The sequence below is a fragment of the Sabethes cyaneus genome, chromosome 2 (assembly GCF_943734655.1).
Source record: "Sabethes cyaneus chromosome 2, idSabCyanKW18_F2, whole genome shotgun sequence".
NCBI lineage: Eukaryota > Metazoa > Arthropoda > Insecta > Diptera > Culicidae > Sabethes > Sabethes cyaneus.
The window spans coordinates 146,907,773-146,928,980 of record NC_071354.1 but is presented as its reverse complement, the minus strand read 5'-3'; the positions used below and the strand labels follow the sequence as shown (position 1 = coordinate 146,928,980).

The window sequence follows — 21,208 nt, the reverse complement described above, 5'->3', positions numbered from 1 at the left end:
TCACTCCGTGATTCGTACCGCAAAACTGTCGTTGCTGTTCAAATCGTACCAAGTCATATCCTGCCGTAGGATAGCCTTAAAAAATAGTTTCCGTATTCGACTGATTTGCCGGTTGGCTGTCCGATTGATTATATCAACACTAAGTGCACCAGTTATAAACTGAACTGTCGACACACATAAGGTACCCAAACCGTACGCTATGGCATCCTCCAGAATTGCCTCCTGATTCTCCTCCCGGGTGGCGTTAACTCTAGAAGAAAAAGATACGAAATAAAGCGCTGTTATAATATCTACCCAAATTTACTGTTGGGAACTGTCACAATCTACGAGTTTTGTCCAATTGTCGAGAAACGCATGACGGTATGCCGGGAATTGAAGTGCCATGATGTGGAGACGGAAGAAGTTTCGATCAGGGATCAAGAAGAATCATTTGGAAGAGCTGTCAATAATAGGTGAACGGTCTACGAGAAAGTTAACCAATTTCACAGGGACTACATACTGCAATCTAACATATGCATGATGGAACGCAAGAAGGAAGCGTTCTTAGCACAGCTTGAGGTAACGTACGCCAGCTGCTCATCACTGGCCATCAAGATCGTCATCGGGGATATGAAAGCCCAGGTCGGCAGGGAAGCAATGTATAGCCGGTGATTGGTGGGGCCCATAGCCCTCATACCGACATGAACGATAACGGCCAGTGATGCATCAGCTTTGCAGCTTCCCGAAGCTTGGTGACTCGGACCATTTCCTTTTAGCAGTACATGTGCGGTTAAAACGATTGACGATTTATACTTTGCGACAAAGCCGCCCTCCTCGCATTCGGCAATTAAATAACCCGCCAGTCGCCGAAAACTACGCGCGCGTACTTGATGAAGCTCTGCCTTCCTCTGTAGAGCTAGATGCTTCGACCATCCAAAAACGGATGGAGTATGATACGCTCGGCCGTCAACGAGGCCGCAACCGCGGTACTAGGAGTGGAAACCTCGAGTGCATGAAATGATTGGTTTGACGGGGAAGGTCAACAAGCAATAGAGAGGAAAAAAATGCTTGGAAAAACTATCTAAGCATATCCACGAGAGAGAATTTGGCCAAGTATCGACGAGCGCGGAATGATTTGACCACGATCCTAAGAAGGAAAAAGCGCCAGATGTAGGACTGAGATCGTGACAAGCTGAAACAACTATTTCGGACTAATGACACGCGCAAGTTTTACGAGAAGGTGAACCTAAACCTGATATATGTAGCAACGAGGGAGGGGATCTAATCACAAACGAGCTCGAGGTGGTCTACAGGTGGAAGCAGTTATTCGATGAGGATCTCAACGGTGATATAACAGAAGGAGGCGCAACAAACCTAGGAGTGCTTCAAACGACAACAGTGTGCCGGCTCCAGATCTTGAAGAGATTCGGCGAGAAATCGGTCAGCTGAAGAATAATAGAGCCGCCGGAAAGGACCGACTCCCGGCAGAACTCTACAAAAATGGCCAAGAACCGCTGGCACTGATACTTCACTGGATAAGCCTACAAGGTGCTCTCCTAGCTTTTGATGTGTCGTCTATCCCAATAGCATATAGCAAGAGAATTCGTAGGCCAGTATCAGGCGAGCTTAATGGGGGCCCGTGCTACTACGGATCAAATTTTTACTCTCAGACAAATCCTCTAAAAATGCCGAGAGTATAACGTGCTCACGCATCGTATTTTCGTGGATTGCAGAGCAGGATATGATTCAGTTGTTCGCGGACAGCTGTGGCAGATAATGCACGAGTACGGTTTTCCGGACAAACTAACGCGGCTGATCAAAGCTATCCTGGAGCGAGTGATGTGTTACGTGTGCGTTTTGGGGACACTCTCGAGCCCTTTTCGAATCGCGCAGAGGGTTGCGGCAAGGGGATGGAAGTCCTGTGTATTATTCAACATAGCTACTGAATCTGTGATCTGGTAAGTGGACATCAAAATGAGAGGAACGATCTTTAGCAAAAGTAGCCAACTCCTAAACTTCGCAGACGACCTCAACATCATCACTAGAAACATTGAGACGGCGGAGGAAATTTACACCAGACATAAAACGGAAGCTAGTAGGATTGGGTTACATTTTTCTCTCTCATTATTTTCAAGATTTTCAGTCGTGATTATTGGGTTACATATCAATGCGTCGAAAACCAAATATATGGTAGGAAAAAGTTCCAGAGAAAACAACGTTCGTCTCCCACGGACAGTGACTATTGACGGCAATGAACTGCAAGCGGTCGATGTATATTTGGAATCTCTCGTCACCGCCGACAATAATACGAGTAAGGAGATGTACCGTCTCCTCCGCAAGATCCACGAGCACACGTCGCCGAATAAAGCTGACGATGTACAAAATGCCCATCAGATCGGTAGTCCTCTACTGACTTGGGACTGTGACTTTGCTTACGGAAGGCATATGCACACGTACACATACCGTATTTGAACGAAAGCTGCTGCGGACTATTTTCGGCGAAGTTCAAACGAAAAGTGGAGAGTGACCTAGGTGTACGAACCACGAGCTGCGGGCACTGCTTGAAGAGATTCCCATCGTAAACCTGGCGAAAGTTGGGAGACTACTATTGGCATACCACGTCGCAAGGGTGCCAGACGACTGTGTAATGAAATCCGTTCTCTTCAAGAATCCCACCGGCACCAGGAACTGAAGGTTCGAACGTGCCGGATGGCTCGAACAGATTGAAGTGAACTTGTATATGTCGGGTCGCTGAAGGAATGGGCGAAAAGACAGACTACGGTGGAGAGGAATTCTGGATACAGCAAAAGCCACCCACGTTCTGTGCTGCTAGAAACGGAACCAAACGGATACAGAGACGCATTTAATCTGCATATCGTGTCTATTTTTCACTTCGAAAGACAATTAGGTTTAGACAGGCTGTATTCTATAAGATTGAGATGACCACAATCCTGAAGTTTTCAAAGGAAAGGTGCGGAGAATTATCTGGAAGAGAAACGAATCCTATTTTCCTTATTTGAACAAGGTACCTTCCTTGTCTGTGCTAAATCTTGATGAAATTATCAGATTGGTTTATATGTTGTCGACAAAGCCTATCAGCCACGGTGCAATATTTACATTTTGAGCATCAAATTGTAAATTCAAGCCAATACCAACAACTAGGTTTATTTTGAATACAAAACATGCGCTCGGTTCCCATTAGAATTTTGGCTGAAATGGAATTTTGGATTTTTTTTATTAGAATAGATTGGCGTATGCAGTCAATGAATGAGAAGGTACTCTATTGCATGGCGAAATCAAATTGCTTGCTGGTTGGCGCTGTTGTTACTAGCTGTCACTTAAAGAAGTGTGATAAATTTCAATTGACTCAAATTGCTTCCGGTGAACCGCTACAGTGTAGCGCCAGCAGATGACGTACAGAGGATTCTGATTTAATTATCATTTATTGACGGTGCATTAAAAGATGGACTGTAAAATAAAATTGTCTTCGTAAAAATCTAGAAAAGTCTCCAAAAAAACTATTGTTAAAGGATGAATCCATTCATCGTAATTCCTAAATAGAATAACTTCATTGTATAGTGTTTTAATAATTAGGACAATATTAAAATATTTGGTTTATTTTTACTTTTGGTACATTTAGAATACTTTTGAAAACTGATATTTATGTACCTTTTACGGTAGCCTAATGTTTATTAGAAAATGTCTAAATATCAGTATTTTAAAAATATTGTTCAAGTTGGTTTTCCCTAAAATATATTCCTATTTTTATTGCTTCATGTTATTTAATTTTGAACAACTGAATCAGCCAAAAAAACATGGAAAAGCAGTGCATGCCATTGTCATATAATACATGTTAACTAGAATGTATACTAATTTAAAATGACCCAGCTTAAAACCGCAATGTATAACGCATTAACAATATTACTTACAGTATTTTTCCACCCCCAAATAATGATAAAATGGCCGTGTCAGTGGATTTCCCTATCCTCATGGTCCGATCTACCAGCAGCGTAGTAAATTCTCCATACAGAATGACACCGTATGGCAGTCCGAGCGATGCGACCGAAGCCAACACTATTCCGATAACGGTGGCACTTATTTCGCCCCACGTTGCAAATCGAAACTACAAAAAAAAACACATAATCAAAGAAAAAGAAATACACAGCATCGTTAGGAACCGCCATACATTGTAGCAGTTATGTACTAGGATTCTATCTAGGAAAACGATTTTACCAATTGAAAATACGAGACTGGTTTACTGTTGCCAGAGGCACCGAGAGCTTCCTCCGGTGCTTTACTAAACTTTACGTTCAGAATATCCTTGGAACTATTGGTACCTTGGAACGTCGCTTCACCGTTGATGCCATTTATGAGATTCGCTGATTGCCGCCTCGACCCATTGCATTGGAGATTGCTTTTATTCGTCATTTTTTCGTATACTGCTTCTGTAAAGCTAAGGGATCAATCAACTGAAAGGATAACATGCGAGAAAAAATAATTTCAAAATCGTGAGACCACTCAGATGTATAAAAGTCTTATAACGTTACGGGACAATGTTACGGGACAACAGCCCCAGTTAGCAAATCGGTAACTACTTCACCCAATAACTGTGATTCAGATGAAAAATAAGTCAGTTCTAGTTACATATCGTTCCAGCTAATTGCCAAAAATTTCAGTTACAAGCCATGGTGGGCGCCATGTGGATTCGGGGGGACACTGGGAATCCGGAACCGGTTCCAATAGAGGAACATTTCAGCATCAGTAAAATATGTCATGTCGCATATCAAAAAACATCAGCACTTCACAAAATAGCGATTGGCGACCATCTAATGTCTCATGACCCGAGCACGGAAAATGTTCGAAAAATTATTTAGACTCACTACCCCGATTTACACGATTATCACAGTCGAATCTCGCACACGATTTCGCTCAAAGAAAATGAAGTGAAAAAGAGGGGCAAGAAGGAAAAAGAAGTCAAACTCATCAGTAGATCAAACTAAAAACCACTTTAATGTCAGATTAACAGTGCAAAATGCGGTACGTTGCATTAAATGATTATCACAGTAGTCTAAGTAGTCATAAAAGGGGCAATATAAACATAAGCATTTCAGTGCAGCGTGGAACAACCTTGAAAGAATAAAACACCGCTCCTGTAACAACACGATTTTCAAACGGCTAATTTAGTGTCTAACCTTGAGTAGGATTTCAAATGCAATTTTAAGTGCAAATTAAAGTCCAATTTCCCTTTGATATCTGATTTCAAGTGCAATTTCAAGTCCAATTTAAATTCAAAATCAGGTTCAATTTCATGTCTTATTTTAAGTCCACTTTTAGTTTAATTTAATTTCAATTTATTTCTGATATAAAGTTCTATTTTAATTCTAATTTTGCAAGGTACAATTAAAAGTTCAAGTCCAGTTTGGAGTCCAATTGGTCGGTGTTAAATCAGAACGAACCAAGTAACAAAACTCTGATTTCGAGAAAAACGCGTTCAAACTTTGTTTCTCTGTATGGTTTATAGGGTATGTTGCTGCTTCGTCGTAATTGCCTATTTCCGTCCTATCCAACACAAATTATTTTTTTTTTAATTTTGCGATTTTGAGCCCAATTCTAGTTTGAATTAAAACTTAAAGCCAAATTCTAATCTAATGTCAGGTTCAATTTTTGGGTTAATATCGAATTCAATTTGAAATCCACGGGTGGCCCCGGCAGAAGGTAGCAGCCCCGTTGCTCGATAAGTAAATTGATCGCGCAAGAAAGATCCACCATGTTACAATTACTTGATGATCAGGCAAAAATATACTTCGCCCCACCTTGAATTGAAGCCTGGGTACGCCACATTCGACGCACTTGCACAGCAAGAAATCGGTATTTAAAACTGCATATTTCAGCTCATATTATACTGGATATGAACCAGTAATTATTGAACTACAAAGAAAACGTAGTTCTCAACACAATCCTGTATGTTGATTGTGATTGTGATTGTGTTGATTGTGTTGAACGTTTTGCCTTTCTACTATATAAATATATAGTATAAAGGTATAGAAATCACTTGGAAAACCGGAAATGGAAAGAAGGTCCTGCGGGCCGAATGTTATATACCATTCGACTCAGTTTCGAAAACTGAGCATTTTCTGTGTGTGTGTATGTATGTGTGTGTGTGTGTGTGTGTGTGTGTGTGTGTGTGTGTGTGTGTGTGTGTATGTAACGCTTTTAATCTCACTCACTTTTCTCGGAGATGGCTGGACCGATTTTAATGTTCTTAGTGTCAAATGAAAGGTCTAGGTGTCCCATTGGTCGCTATTGAATTTCATTTTGATCGGACTTTTAGTTTAAAAGTTATGTATAAAAATACGAAAAATATGGGACTTCATTATCTCATAGATCCCTTAACCAATTTGAACAAAATTGATTGCATATGAAAGAGGAGCCTTACAAACCCTTAACTTCCAAATTTCATGATGATTGAACTTGTAGTTTGAAAGTTACATAAAGAAATGTGAAAAAATAGTATTTAAAACATATTTTTGTAACATTTAAGAATTAATTCAATAAAAAACATCACACATTTTATTATTATTTGAAAATTACTGCTGAGATCTATCAAACGAAACCGAGTTATTTAAAATCGGACGGTTCATTCAAAAGTTATTCAAACTTTAACACTTAAGCACCGTATATTAAACCGTTAAAACGTGTGAAATCAAAACATATCAATCAAATGTTGATTGTATTCAATGTGTGCGATGTATGTATATATGTATGTATGTATGTATGTATGTATGTATGTATGTATGTATGTATGTATGTATGTATGTATGTATGTATGTATATATGTATGTATGTATGTATGTATGTATGTATGTATGTATGTATGTATGTATGTATGTATATATGTATGTATGTATGTATGTATGTATGTATATATGTATGTATGTATGTATGTATGTATATATGTATGTATGTATGTGTATGTGATGACAATTTGCAATGAATTTCAAGAAAAGTGAGAAACATGTCAAAAGTCAGAAGTTTTTGAAGCCTCTTAGTGGAATACGAACTCTGAAATAAAAGAAAAGAAAAAAACTTTTACCGACTAAATTCCACTATTTAATATTTATTCGCGACAGATAACTATACGCTTTGAAAAAAGACACTGATGAAGCCTGCATGTTGTAGGCGAACTACGTATCTATCGCAAATAAATATTAAATAGCGGGATTCAATTGCAAAGTTTTTTTTCTTTGATTTTAGATTTCAATTGTCATTTTCTTCACTTGCTGTTACTCACAATTGCACGCAAAGCTAAAAGCGGAGAAAAGCAGTTAATTTAAGTATATAAGTATAGTGTTGTATAGGATCAAAATACTAGTGAGTTGATTTTTCCAAATAAATTTATACAAATTTCATACAAATTTTGCGCATTAATAAATGCTCCATAGATACTAGAGCTTAGAAATGTTATATGAAAAAATAGGAAGTAAACGTTGCACGGTAGTAACTTTGTACGATTTGTTTTCGTTAGTGACATTTTAAAGGACAGATGTCTTATGTCATGTATCATGTTTTAATAAATAAATCAAAAATGACCAGCACTGGAAATCATATCGATCATATTTCTCATTCTCAAGCATGTTTATGGTGCAGTTTTTGCACTATTTTTCGACCTCATCTTGTTTTCCTAACCCTCTAACATTGTAAAAACGATGCGATCAAGCTAATGACTATCTTTTCATGAAAGTACATTCAAAAGAAGCTCAAGTTTTGATTTTCATGCAAAAATAATTATCTGAAGGAGCGCCAGCTAAGAAAAAGTTCAATTTCTCTTTTTCATATCTAATGCTCTATTCAGTTATTTTTTCTAATTAAGATATATTGCAAAATTGAAGCCAAGCAAACTAATAGTAAAATTTTGAGATTAATCATTTTGTTGTAGATATCCTTTTTCTTCAAAAACGAAGTATAATAATAATTTTTCTGAACTCTTGTTTTTCAAAGATGCTAACTTTTGAACGAATGGTATTAATATCAAAATATCAAAAAAAAAATCTACCCTTTGGGCTAAAACCACTCAAAAAAAATATCAAAAAATATGCTATGAACGCATATTTCATATTGTCAGTTCAAAACAAGTTTCGTATGTGGCTCTGAAACCCAAAAGTTAAGGCCGACCGATTATAAAACTAAATAAGGTGTTCATCAAATAACATAAATGACGCTTACAAGTATTTACGCACCCAAGGAAAGAAAATATAATTATTCTACGCAATACGTTGTGTATTTTACTGGCAAATAAGGATTTTGAGGAATACGGAACGGATATTTAAAAATATAGTCAAGTTAATTATAGATGTTCCTGAGAAATTAAATAATGATTATTGTGGCAGTAGAAAGGCTAGGTCACGCCGCTAGGTGGATTAATTCGGGTTTAATTATTAGCACATTGAAGTGTACACATATTAAAACATGGTGGAAAAAGCGGTATTTCTGCGATGTCCCGTTACGAAATGTAACTTGTTATACCTACCTAAATAACAATCAAAATCAAAAAGTAAATACTACGTTAGAAAGTACATTTAACAGACATAATTTAAAACTTGTTTAATAACTTAGTCGAAAACGTATTTTTTGCTAGCGGGAGCAAAATGTCAATAGACCAAATCAAGGTGACGTCATCTGGCAGATACTGGCGCCCTTGTTTACAAACAGACCGCAGAGTCCAAAAAAGTTTCAGTTGTTTAATCGGCAAGTTTGTTGTTTAAACCGAGTTTAAACAGCATTAGGACTAAATTTAAAAAGCCATTATGCCTGTAAAATGGTAAAACACACGCTACATTCGCTATAAACGAAAAGGAAAATTTTCCAAAATGTAAACAAGGGCGCCAGTATCTGTCAGTTGACGGTATGATGATTTGGTCTATAAAAGTCGGGTCTTCGTCGTAACGGGACACGTCCGACTTGGTTCTCATGTACATGTAGTACCGAGGACCCCCGTTCGTTTGACCGTTTTTATTCTGAACACTTTTTATATGAACCCCGTTGGTTTGCACGACGTGCAAATTAAAAATGGTTCAAATGTCATTCTCAACATGACATCATTTACTTATGCAGACAATGCACATAAACAAGTTTGTTTGTACTGATCTAGCGTGTTTAATCTGTTTCACATTGCGTTTTCCCAACGATTAGTGTAGAAATCCAATTATAGAATGAAATATTTGCTGCTTGCAACTGCCAACTGGATCAAACCACCAAAACAATAACAAAGAACAGGGCACCCAGTTCACACAAGTTCCAGCTTATTTAGGGTTACCAGTTGTTCAAATTAAAAACTAATTCCGTTAGTTTGCATGAGGAATCGTTCAAACGAACGGAGGTCCACTGTAATTGTATTTTCATGGTATTAAATCATCTGACGGTGCAGTGGGTTTCCTTTTTTTCTCCCTTGTTGGGTACATTTGAGGGTAGCCCGTACTACCCTACGGACTTCTTAAAAAACGAAAAAACCATGGTCCCAATAAGGTATTAAATAATGAATAAAGTTTATTGTCTCATTGGAAGAACTTTTCCACACAACTGAGGGTTGTATTGGAGCCTCAAACCTCAAAGAACTTAGTCCTTCTATAATGAAGTGGTTGGTTTCCGTTGGTAGTGCCGATCAATTGAACGTTTAGCAGTTACTTGCTGTGCCAAACTACCAAAGAAGTTTGATTGAAGCAAAAATGTTAAAAAAGGTCAAAGCTCATTTGTTCTATTGGGCAATCGGGGATATGACTGCACGAAGTGCTATGGTACTATGCATATCGTTCGAATTCCAGCACAAAACGAACGTTATTGAATGAGTTGTGCTAACTGCTGAAAAAAGGGGAGTTAGAAGCCCTGGCTAGGATTCGGGAAATTGCCTTCTGTTGAACTGAATGCAGGGCATCTTGGTCAAAGTTCCCAAGAAAGCTATCTGAATGCGAGAACTGGGGTGGCATAATTTTGCACCGAATCGTCGGATTCAGGAGAACATCGGCGCTATTCTAGGAGTAAATCGACGCTACTCTTAGAAAGGCTGGTCCATCTCATTGAGGCTAGGTATGAGGCGTTTTCATGAAAAATGCTGCAGGACAGCGTCTTGTCAAACTCTACAATAGCTACTTGAAGTTAGACTGAGACAGGGCTGTATATTTTTACCTCTATTGTTGCTAGTCGTTATTGTAGTTTCGGAGTATGGCCTTCGACGCTCAAATCAGCTCACATTACCGATCAAAACGTAAATTTTCAATTCAACACAACGCTTCAACTGTACGTTTGGGAGACGTGGTGCGTGTCGGCGGAAACAATGCAAAAACTGCAGGTCTTCTTTTACCATTGCCTGGAATACTTCATTCAGTCTTGGTGACCTCGAACTTGAATCTCCAACAAGGTACTATATCGTCGATCGTCGACAGCTACCGAAATTCAGGAGAGTATATGGACGTGAATCAGATATATATCTTGTAAAGAGAGGAGCGAACGTAAACTCCAAGTAGTGCAAAAGAGACCTTTCGCTGGTGTTTCCAGAGGTGAGGCACCAATTCTACAAAACACGTCTGGGCTTAGAAAACCTCAATTCTAGCTTCTGTTTTCAGAAGGTCGCATAATCATCTCTTTTACATGTATTATGTGACCTTTTGAAAACTAGAGCCAGAAATATTTAGATGAAAATATACGTGTTTCTTCTGAAAAAACCTAGTGTGGTTTTTTGCCTTGTGTGACTGGGAATCATAACCTGGCATTCATATATCTTGTAAAATAAACAAATCAGATTATACTAAAGCTTTAAACAGCTGCTTGGTTCCGTTCAAAGCGAAATACCGACGCATACAAATCGTATTCCAACAAGACAACACTGCACACTGATACGTACACAAGGTCGGCTTTAAAATCTTGGTTGAACCAGAAAATTGAACTATTCTGGTGCTCCGCAGGCTGGATCTAAATCCGGAGGAGAAAGTCTGCGGAAAATATTCAAAACCCTGAATATAATATCAAATATGAATTCAAAATCTAAGAATTTCATGAAAAGTCGCAAATTGTTGGTTTTTAGCATATTATGATCTATTCCATGACCTAAAATAAATTGCACCGTAACAGTATTTACGATTTTTTAACTGTCTCTCGAGTTAAACCTGAAATATTTGTGCGGCTATAGACAATAGTTACAGTAGGTGCACATAAGTTACTTAGTATTGCCATACAATCCGGATAGATTCCGGAATAAAAATTCTCACCAGTCTAGTTTTTTGACGATTTGTAACTTAACAACAGTTGAGTACTTTCGATATGCCAACATATCAGCAATACAGTTCTTTAGTTGATGAAGTAACTTTTCTTATGAGGTACCACTCAACACTGTAACACTAAAATTTATCTGAAGCTCAGCTGTTTTATCTTTACAGCTGTTTGTTACTGACACGCTTCTTAAAGCATTCTCATCATTCAATATTTGGCACTTGATTCTTCATCCACCTTACACGACGATCTCCGAACTACTATCGCTCTGGAAAGGTGTTCTCGCACTTTTTGATTACCATGAGCGAAGAGTACGATTATAGCAGCATCCACTGTGTTGACACATTTTCAGCATTGCAATTTTTTTATTTCCTTTTTAGTCGCAAGCTCTTTTTACCAGATATCACTAGATATTAAGGCATTAAAAGTTATCTCGTTTTCAGTTGTTTTATCTTTACAACTACCAGACGTCTTGGAACAATTGGACTTTATTGCGGTCGCTTGTTTTCGCAAACACTACACGTGGTAATCTGCAATTCACTTAGTTTCTGAAGGGAAATCTTTGTGCTCTGCTATTTCAAATGATTTTCTCACTGTTTATTTGTTGTTCACAATAAAAGTAGGATCAATCAGCGAGATATGTACCGAGTCGATACAAAAGGTTTCAACAAACTGCCCTGAGGCACTTACTACTTCTTAAGAAACTATGAGTTGAATCTTTTCAAGCGTTCATCTCCACTTTATCCGTATCAAACTAATTTCCCCCCAACAAATATTCCGATTTTCACGAAACTTACGATGCGACGGAATTTAGAACACCTCAACCTAGCTTTAGAAACAACACCAAACTAAACGATTTGACAAAACGTCTGCTTTTATATACTAACGACACTTTGTTCAAGTAATTGGACGATCGACAACGAAAACTTTACTGTCGCACTTTGATTGAAATCAATTTATGCCTGCACGATGACTGGGTAGAAATAACTGAAACGGATGGTTTTACTATTTGCTTCGAAGAAAAGCTAGAAATTCGCGTCGAAAAATGAGCAAATCCTTATATGTGTGGTCGTCTTCTTGCGAGTTAGCTCCATTAGGAAGTCGAAGTAAAGAATGCGTGGAACTTAAAATTTGAAACGGGATAAACGGGATATTTAAACTCAAAATAGTTTTGAATAACCAGACATTTTTTCTTTGTACTTGCGCTGATTTTGCCTCTAGTTTTGATTTGGTGACTCTGATTGAATTCCGGAATAGACTGGCTATATCGACCAATGTTGCTATTTTCAAAATTATCGTTTCTCAATTTAATTGATTGAATATTCGTACCCAAAGAAATATATGTATATATGATGTATGATAACAGTTAATTTCCATAGGCACTTAAGATACGAAAACAACTTTTGGATACAACAATTCTATGAAAAAAATACAATCGAAATTTAAAATTACTTTGATTTTGCTCAAAATTTTGTATCTACTTATTCTATGCCTGGGACAATATAGGGTAATTTTGCAATTGCTTCTTGTTTTTTGGAATTAAATTTTTACATTTGATAGATCTTTTTTTTCAAAACTATAGCTAATGTGTGATTTTTCGAAACCAAAGCAAAGCCTAGGTGCTACATTCCGTTTTCGGAACTTGACCTTCTGTTTTTTATTCGACAGACTATTAAAAGTACAGGACAACTGCCGGGATAGTGCTACGAACCAATTGACCCTAATAGCTTCTTCTAGTTCAGATTCGAAGAAACTGGTTTGTTAGACCCGTGTCGTACCTCAACTGGGAAATTTACACCCTAATTCTGTATTCGACGAATCTTTGGTTCGTTCGACTTACTTCGTTTATTTAATTTTGCTAGCGGAAAGGAGAAAACCATCAACTTTCGTTCGACAAACCGATCTGTTGGAATACAGAATAAAGCTGTTATCTATAATTTATGTAATGTATCCATAACAGTTGTTATGCTCTTCAAAGAAAAAAAAGGATAAGTTTGATTGTTGCAAAATTCATACACAATTGTACATGCGCCTGAAGTTAATATTGCTCTCGAAAAAATGGCCTGATAACACGCTTAAAGGATATTTCTTTCAGAAAACAAAAATGAAGACCTTAAAAAATTGAGCTTTGAATTCGTGTAAACATCAGCAAAAACTATTTAATTTACTATCCGATTCACCATCAAAACAAGCTTCAACATTCAACAATAATTAAAAGTTGATTTGTTTAAGTATTCAGCGAGTTTTCATATTTCACAGTGCAGTTCCAATAGTAATAGTGTGAAGATTATAAGCTTCGCGGTTGGCTAACATTGTTAATAGTAAAACGGGCAATAGTAAGATTCATGGTTTCAAGCTTTGTAATCGATTATGTACAAAAATTAAATGAATAGGTACTTAAGGCTAGCAGTAACGAGGCTTTTTTATCATTTCTAAACTAAACCTAAGCAGAGTTCCACTCGATTCTCCTATCACTGAGACGCTCTAAAAATCTGACATAACAAGTTACTGAATGTACTGAAACGTACATTCCTTACGGCACATTAAGTCTTCGGATTTCATCGATTAATCGAAATGATATGTTTAACACAAAGTACGTGAGCGTGTAAGAGCACTTTATACCACCTGCTGCATGGTGTATAGCTTTGCGTAAATTCTATTCAGCACCATTAATTCGTCGTGGGTACCGCTTTCCACGACGACACCGTTTTGGATCACACAGATCACATCCGCATTCTGAATCGTTGTCAAACGATGGGCTATAATGATGCAAGTTCTTCCCTTACGAGCATGATCCAGAGCATTTTGCACAATTTTTTCACTCTGATTATCCAGAGCCGACGTTGCCTCGTCTAGCAGCAAAATGCGCGGATTTCTAACCAGTGCTCGTGCTATGGCAATTCGCTGCTTCTGACCACCGGACAGCTGAGCCCCCTTTGTACCCAAGCTGGTCTCGTATCCTTTCGGTAGGTTCACTATGAACTCGTGAATATTGGCCATCCTGGCAGCATCAATGATCTCCGGCATCGGAATGTCACGACTGTTGTCACCGTACGCGATGTTTTCCGCTATCGTTCGGTCGAACAGGACCGGTTCTTGCGATACCAGACCCATCTGCGCTCGAATACGGCTCAGCTGAAAATCAGTTGTGGAGATACCATCGATGTCCTGAGGGATTCATCATTATTATTATATTATTACAATTTTAAAACAACCGAAAATAATGTCAGTGGAATACTTACAACTTTGCCATTGTCCGGATCGTAATATCGAAGCAACATTTGGATGCAGGTTGATTTACCGCATCCGGATGGGCCAACGAGGGCAACTGTAGTTCCTTTTTTGATTTCTAAATTAAGGCCTTGCAAAATGGGAACTGTTGGTCTCGTTGGATAACGGAATTCAACGTCAGAGTACTTGATGTTTCCTTCATGTTTCTTTAAGTTCGGTAAAAAAGCGTTAGAGTTACGTAGCTTCATCGTTTCCTAAAAACTTACCTGACTTATTGGACGATAGGAACTGGATGGGTTATACATTTTCGGGGTACGATCAAGTAGTTTCATCAAACGACCGGCCGAAAGCATAGCCGAGTTGACATTGGGTGCATAGGCTAAAGCTTGACCCAACATCCAAGCACCGAAAATTAGAGCCTCGGATACTCTACAAATGATTAACAATATTAAAACATATTTCTACCAGAAATGAATTAAGTCAGCATTACTTTATCACATCTTTATACAGAAGTTCTCCTGCCGATACCAGCGTTCCACCGTAGGAAAGTGCCAAACCATAGCCCATGAAAGGCATAATTTGACCGAGAGCAAACACCGTACCTCGAAGCCTGGTCTTTTTCTTACAAGCAATATCAACTTTAACGATTTCCTTTTCATACCGCTCAAGTATGTGAGGTTCCTGACCCAAGCTGGCTACCGTTCGAATATTGGAGATAGCTTCAGAGGCCATTTTGATGGCACTTTCAAGCGACTGCTTCTCCTTCAATGCACTAGATTCCATATAGCGAGATTCTAGCATGATTGAGCCCAACACAATAGGGATTGCGACAACCGAAACCAGCGTCAAATTCCACGAATAGTAAAAAGCAATCGCTACACCGATACAAATCGTAGAAGCGGCCTGCAAAAGAGAGCCAATTCTGGTTCCTGTAGCACCCTGAACACTAGCGCAATCACCCGAGAGACGCGCACAAAGAGCTCCAACAGCGTTATTTGATTCGTCGAACCATGCCATCTCTTGGCTGATTATGGCCTTGAAGGATTTCTGTCGGAGACGTGTTGTTAAACGTGCACCGGCAATGTTGAACAGGAATGTTTGAAAGAAAGTGCCAATGCCTGTAATGACTCCGAGCAACAAGAAAAGCAACGAATAGAAATTGCATTCGGATTTGACATACTCCTGATCGGCAACTGATAAGATCTGTAAAAATATAAATAACATTCAGAATTTCAATACGGTAAATCTAAAGGCACTAGTACTTACACCATACATTTCACCGAATAGAACAGCAAACAGTGGAAATGAAGCTCCCACAACCATTGCGGCACCACACCCAAACAATATGTACGGCCATTCGGCGGCATTTAGTTTCAGCAATCGCATTACGGATACCGGATATGCATCTTCGGTATTGTCTTCGACTACTTCTCCCGATTTGCTTCCATCGGACTCATCATCTGAGCAAGCATCTTCATCAGCAGATTCACTTTTCGGTCCTGCAAGGTCGTTGGATTCATTACCAGTAGGGGCGTTTTCATCTTCCTGCTTAAGTGATCCACTGGCAATTACTAAGTTATAATACAGGCTACGCCTGGCCATAAGCTGTTCATGTGTTCCCTGCTCAGCCACTACACCTTTGTCAATATATACAATCTTATCAGCGTTGGTTATTGTCGACAGTCGATGGGACACCACTAGAGTTGTACGGCCAAGGCTGGCCTTCTCTAGCGCATCCTGAACACGTTTTTCCGAGTTTGGATCTAGCGCAGAGGTTGCTTCATCCAGCAGGAGTATCTTCGGGTTACGAACCAAGGCCCGTGCTATGGCAATTCGTTGCTTCTGACCACCGGACATTTGAGCTCCACGCTCCCCAATCATCGTGTGGTAGCCGTTAGGCAGTTTAGTAATGAAACTATGGCAATTCGCTATTCTGGCAGCCGCTTCAATGTCACTCTGGCTCGCTTCTGGATTACCATAACGGATATTTTCCGCTATACTGGTACCAAATAGGACGGGTTCCTGTCCAACTACTCCGATAAAGGAGCGCAACCAGTTAATGTTCAATTCGTTGATCTTGACTCCGTCAATTGTTACGCATCCCTATTATATTATGAAAAATAGTTCAAGTCCATTCAGCAAGACAAACCGTAAAAAATTCAATACTTACATGTAGGGGATCATAGAGCCTTTGAATTAGCTGCAGGCAAGTGGACTTTCCACATCCTGATGGACCAACCAATGCAACAGTTTTTCCTGCCTCTATGGTCAAATCCAAACCTTGCAGAACTTGCACGTCACTTCGTGCGGGATACCGAAATCTTACATCCGTAAATTTAATATTTCCACTAAAAGCGAGCGGTCGTAGACCACTGTCACCAAATGGATCTATGGTCGGTATTTTATCAATAATTGAAAATATAGACGCTGCAGAGCCCTTTGCCGTTGAGAAAGCTTCCAGATGAGGAGATGACAATCCGAGATTCTGAGCTCCGGCCAGCACACCAAATAGCACAATAATTAGCACGGCTGGTGTGTAATCCTTTACATCTTTTCCGCGGTCTTCCAAAATCAAGCTGATTCCGTACCAGAAAGCCAGTGCGTAACAGCAATAAATGATGAACCACATGATACCTCCTCCTATACCGGAGAAAAGGCCCTTTTTGCGACCATTATCCTCTGCAGATGAGAGACGACTTTTGTACCGATCCAATTCTTTCCGTTCGCCTCCGAAAGCAACTACTGTGCGGATGCTGCCAAGTACTTCTTCAGCAACTGCACCGGCTGATGAATATGCTTTTAACTCTTTTTCCGTTAGTGTGCTTTGCATCTAGAAAAATATTAAAGATCTGAAGATTTTTGTTTTACAGTTTGAAAGAAGTGTGCCATACCTTGGCTACTATGGCAGTTGCCAGAATGATAATGGGTGCACAGCTTAATATTACTAAAGTCAGTTTCCAACCATAGAAAAACGAAAATATCACAGATATGACGAAGGACATTACTAAATACGTAAAAATAGAAAGCTTCTCTCCAATGCCTTCCCTCAGTTTATCCAGATCACTGCGAATAAGATTTAGATATCAGCAACAAAATTCCCGTCTTAGTTTATGCAATACCTACTCAGTAATTCGCACCGCAAAATTGTCATCGCTGTTCAAATCGTACCAGGTCATGTCCTGTCGAAGCACGGCCTTCAGAAACAGCTGCCGAATTCTACTGATTTGCCGGTTGGCCGACCGGTTGATTATATCAACACTCAGTGCACCAGCTAGGAACTGTACCGCCGACACAAATAATGCGCCCAAACCGAAGGCTTTGGCATCCTCCAGAATGGCCGCCTGATTCTCCTCTATACTGGCGTTAACTCTATTGAGATAGAAGGTAACAAAACATAATTACAATGTAGTATTTTATTGGTCGCAATCACGAGTTACGTTTTACATCATCGTCATCGTATACATGCATAAAAATCTCACATCTCTTCATCACACGTGCTACCACCACTCTCGGAGAGGAAATCGTTTCACCGAACCACGCTAGTTTTATTAAATACGACACGCGAAAGTATCACGATTAATCGGTTGGCGTCTGTGCCACTAGCTGTCACTTGAAGAAGCGAGTATGATTAATGCCAATTGATTTAAATTGCTTTCGGTGAATCGTCACAGCACATGGCCGACGGAAAGCGCTCAAGCTAGTCAAAATTATTATTAACGGTCTATGAGATTGTACTCTGTGAAACTGTAATAGTAAACGTTCTTGACTAGTTGTAACAAAGCAATTCCGATTCGTGAAATAAATTTATTACACTTGAAGTTCGGTCTCGGTAATTTTAGTCTTTCTGATATTACAAGCATTGGTATCTGTAGGTGAGTTTTATTTTTATTTACGTACACTGGGCTGCCTAGGCTGGGGCGTCCACATTCTTTATAAAATTTATTGTAAAACAACATAATTTCTGTAACCTAGAAGTTACAGTCCGCAGTTTTCTATTTTATCGGTCACTATTTTTTGCGATAGGTAAATTGATTGCGTAAAATGGGGTATGAAATGGGGAAGGCAAATGAGGAGCGTCCAATATAGCTCTAACCATTCCAAGCCCCTACCTAGCGCCTCCACGTGGCCATACCTGGTAATGCTCTTTTGAGTAGCCAAGCTAGGAGATGCGATGCTGGGTGGACGGCGGAGCCACACGGCCTTACTAATAGGTAAGCCTAATTTAGTTATTTGAATTTTTTTTTTTCGTTTTAGCTTATGAAGCATCTCTTGCTATGTAGTAAAAACTTTGGCCAAAACGAGTTTTAATACTGCACATTGATACCAGAATGAAAAAATTAAATTAACTATTAGAATCACTTATGGAACTTCAAAGGACGCTATTCTATTTCGCTATTCTACGATGGACTGCTGGTGAGATTGTTCTATTATATACCACACTTCATTATATACCCATATATACCACATTTCCTCTTAATATCATATTATTAATAGTATTATTATTGATATCATAAAAGTAGAAGGCTGGATGATGGAGTGAACTGCCAACCTGAATCCTTAAGATCTGAAGCAAATATAGCACTTCTCAACTCAAAACAAACAAATCATCATGTGGGTTAAAGTTGGTACAGCGAAATTGATTATTACATGGAAGGATCCTAATGCTGGAAGGCGACTCTTATAACCCCGGAATGCGCACAAGTGCCTCTGCTTATGGGTCCGCCCAATCCCTTTTGGCCCTTCTGTAACAGCATTAGTGTAAAATTAATTTGATAATCATATTTGGATCTACTGTAATTCTACCTACATACATTGGCAAGTCCTTGAAATGATGGTGGCTTTCCCCTACTACTACTACTACTACTACTAGGTAAATTGATTGCGTAAAAATTTCATGTTCATTGTCGAGTGTACTTTCAAGTCTAATTTCAACTTCGATTTTAAATCCAAGTTCCAAGTTCAAGTTCAATTTCAAACAAATTCAGTTCCTTTTTAAGTCCAATTTTAAGTTATAAGTGATAGTGGTAAACTGCAAAGAAAAGTTGGAAAATTAAGTTCTGTAACATGAACTTTACACAAAGACATCGCTTTCCTGAGTTATAACTGAAAAACTAGATTTTTCAGAATATTTATCTAATTCAAAAATGTATGTCTCATGAATCAAACAACGTAAAGCAAACAGTTTCTTATGAAAATTTTCTAAGCATTTTCACAGGCCGTTTACCGATGGTAGCCCATCTCCAGAATGCTACTGCTCTCCAGAAAAGAAGCAAAAGAGGAAAAATGAGACAGAAAGAGACAAAACAGAAAAGAGCACGAAAGAAAACATCTCAAAAGCTGTCGAAATAGGTTACAAAAAGAGGGTAAACGCGAGAGAGAAAAGTATTAAAACATGGCATGAGAAAAACAAAAACTAAAGATAAACGTAACAGGATGGGAGGAAAAACGGGAGATACAAAGAGAAAAAATGGAAAAGAAGAACACGGAAGAAGAAAAAACAAGAGAAACACGAGAATAGAGGATAGAAAAGATGACGAACGGAAGAAAAAAGGAGAAAGAACATTAAACAACGTAGAAAACAAGAAAGAAAATGAGGGTAAACTGAACAGAAATGGAAAATTAAAAAGATAATACATGGTAAAAGAGTTAGAAAGACAAAAAAGAAGAAAAAAAAGAAGAAAGAAATCAAAAAGGGATATAAAATGATAGAGACAGGAAAAGAAGAGAACGGGCTTTAAAACGAGGGAAAATAGAACCGAGATAATTCAAGAAATACAGGAAACACGGGACAGAAAGGAGAAATATTTAATAAAAAACAGGGAAAGGAAAAAAAGAAAAGAGAAACAGGGTAAACGGACTGAAGATAAAGATGAAACAGAAGAGAATAAAACAAAAAATGGGAGATATAAAGGGAAAACTAGAGAGGAATTGAAAAAACCAGGGAACCAAAAGCCGAATACAAAGGCGAAAATCACATGCATGAGGAAAAATAGGCATGAAGATAAAAAAAATGGAACAAGAAATGAAGAAAAACAGAACAATGTAACAGAAAACACGGGACAGAAAAAAGAGGAAAAAGGATAGAAAATTACACCGAATCCTGATATGTAGGGAAGAAGGAAGATTCTATTCTAGATTCCAAAAGAGAAATCGGGTTGCATAAGACCTATAAAGTCACTAGACTGGAGAAGACCCAACCGGACCGGAGAAGGAAGGAGGAGGAGTTACCGGAGAAATGGATGGAAGCAGGGAGTGTTTTATCCCATCTACAAAAAGGGTGATCGACTCGGTTGCTGCAACCGGCAAAACGCCGCCCACAAGGTTCTGTTCTTCCAGATCCTGTTATGCTGGCTGTCACCGATAGCACAAGGTTTCCTATGGAATTGCCAGGGGCTTTCATGGGAGCTTGCGTAACTACCATCCAAATACCAAATTACCATCCGATAGATCTTGCAGAAAAGACGGGAGTACAATGCGCCCACGCATTACATTTATTTTTGGTTTTTTTTTACATTTTTATTGGTTTGAAAGCAGCATACGATACTGTTGAGAGCAGCTATGGCAAATAATCCGGAGAAACTGACACGGCTGATCAGAGCTAAGATCAGAGATCGAAGAATGTGTTTCGGGCGCATCTTGGGGACACCCTCGAATGCCTTTTGAGACTCGGCAAGGGTTGAAACAAGGTGAAGGCTTATCCTGTAGCAGCTGCAGGCAGTTCACCATCGCTCTTGAGGGG

General features: G+C 38.9%; 1 protein-coding gene across 1 annotated transcript in view; it reads right to left on the bottom strand.

The window, feature by feature from the left end:
* The window catches only part of LOC128736162 (uncharacterized), a 46,751-nt gene that overhangs the window by 3,713 nt on the left and 21,830 nt on the right, over positions 1-21,208 (bottom strand). Inside the window, exons 4-15 of the mRNA XM_053830642.1 lie at positions 17,593-17,838; positions 17,361-17,532; positions 16,640-17,299; positions 15,736-16,572; positions 14,960-15,672; positions 14,736-14,898; positions 14,481-14,675; positions 13,861-14,406; positions 13,138-13,141; positions 4,213-4,424; positions 3,909-4,102; positions 5-250 (exon numbers count right to left, since the gene is read on the bottom strand). Coding sequence (XP_053686617.1) covers positions 5-250; positions 3,909-4,102; positions 4,213-4,424; positions 13,138-13,141; positions 13,861-14,406; positions 14,481-14,675; positions 14,736-14,898; positions 14,960-15,672; positions 15,736-16,572; positions 16,640-17,299; positions 17,361-17,532; positions 17,593-17,838 — 4,188 coding nt within the window. The remainder of the gene's footprint in view (positions 1-4; positions 251-3,908; positions 4,103-4,212; positions 4,425-13,137; positions 13,142-13,860; positions 14,407-14,480; positions 14,676-14,735; positions 14,899-14,959; positions 15,673-15,735; positions 16,573-16,639; positions 17,300-17,360; positions 17,533-17,592; positions 17,839-21,208) is intronic.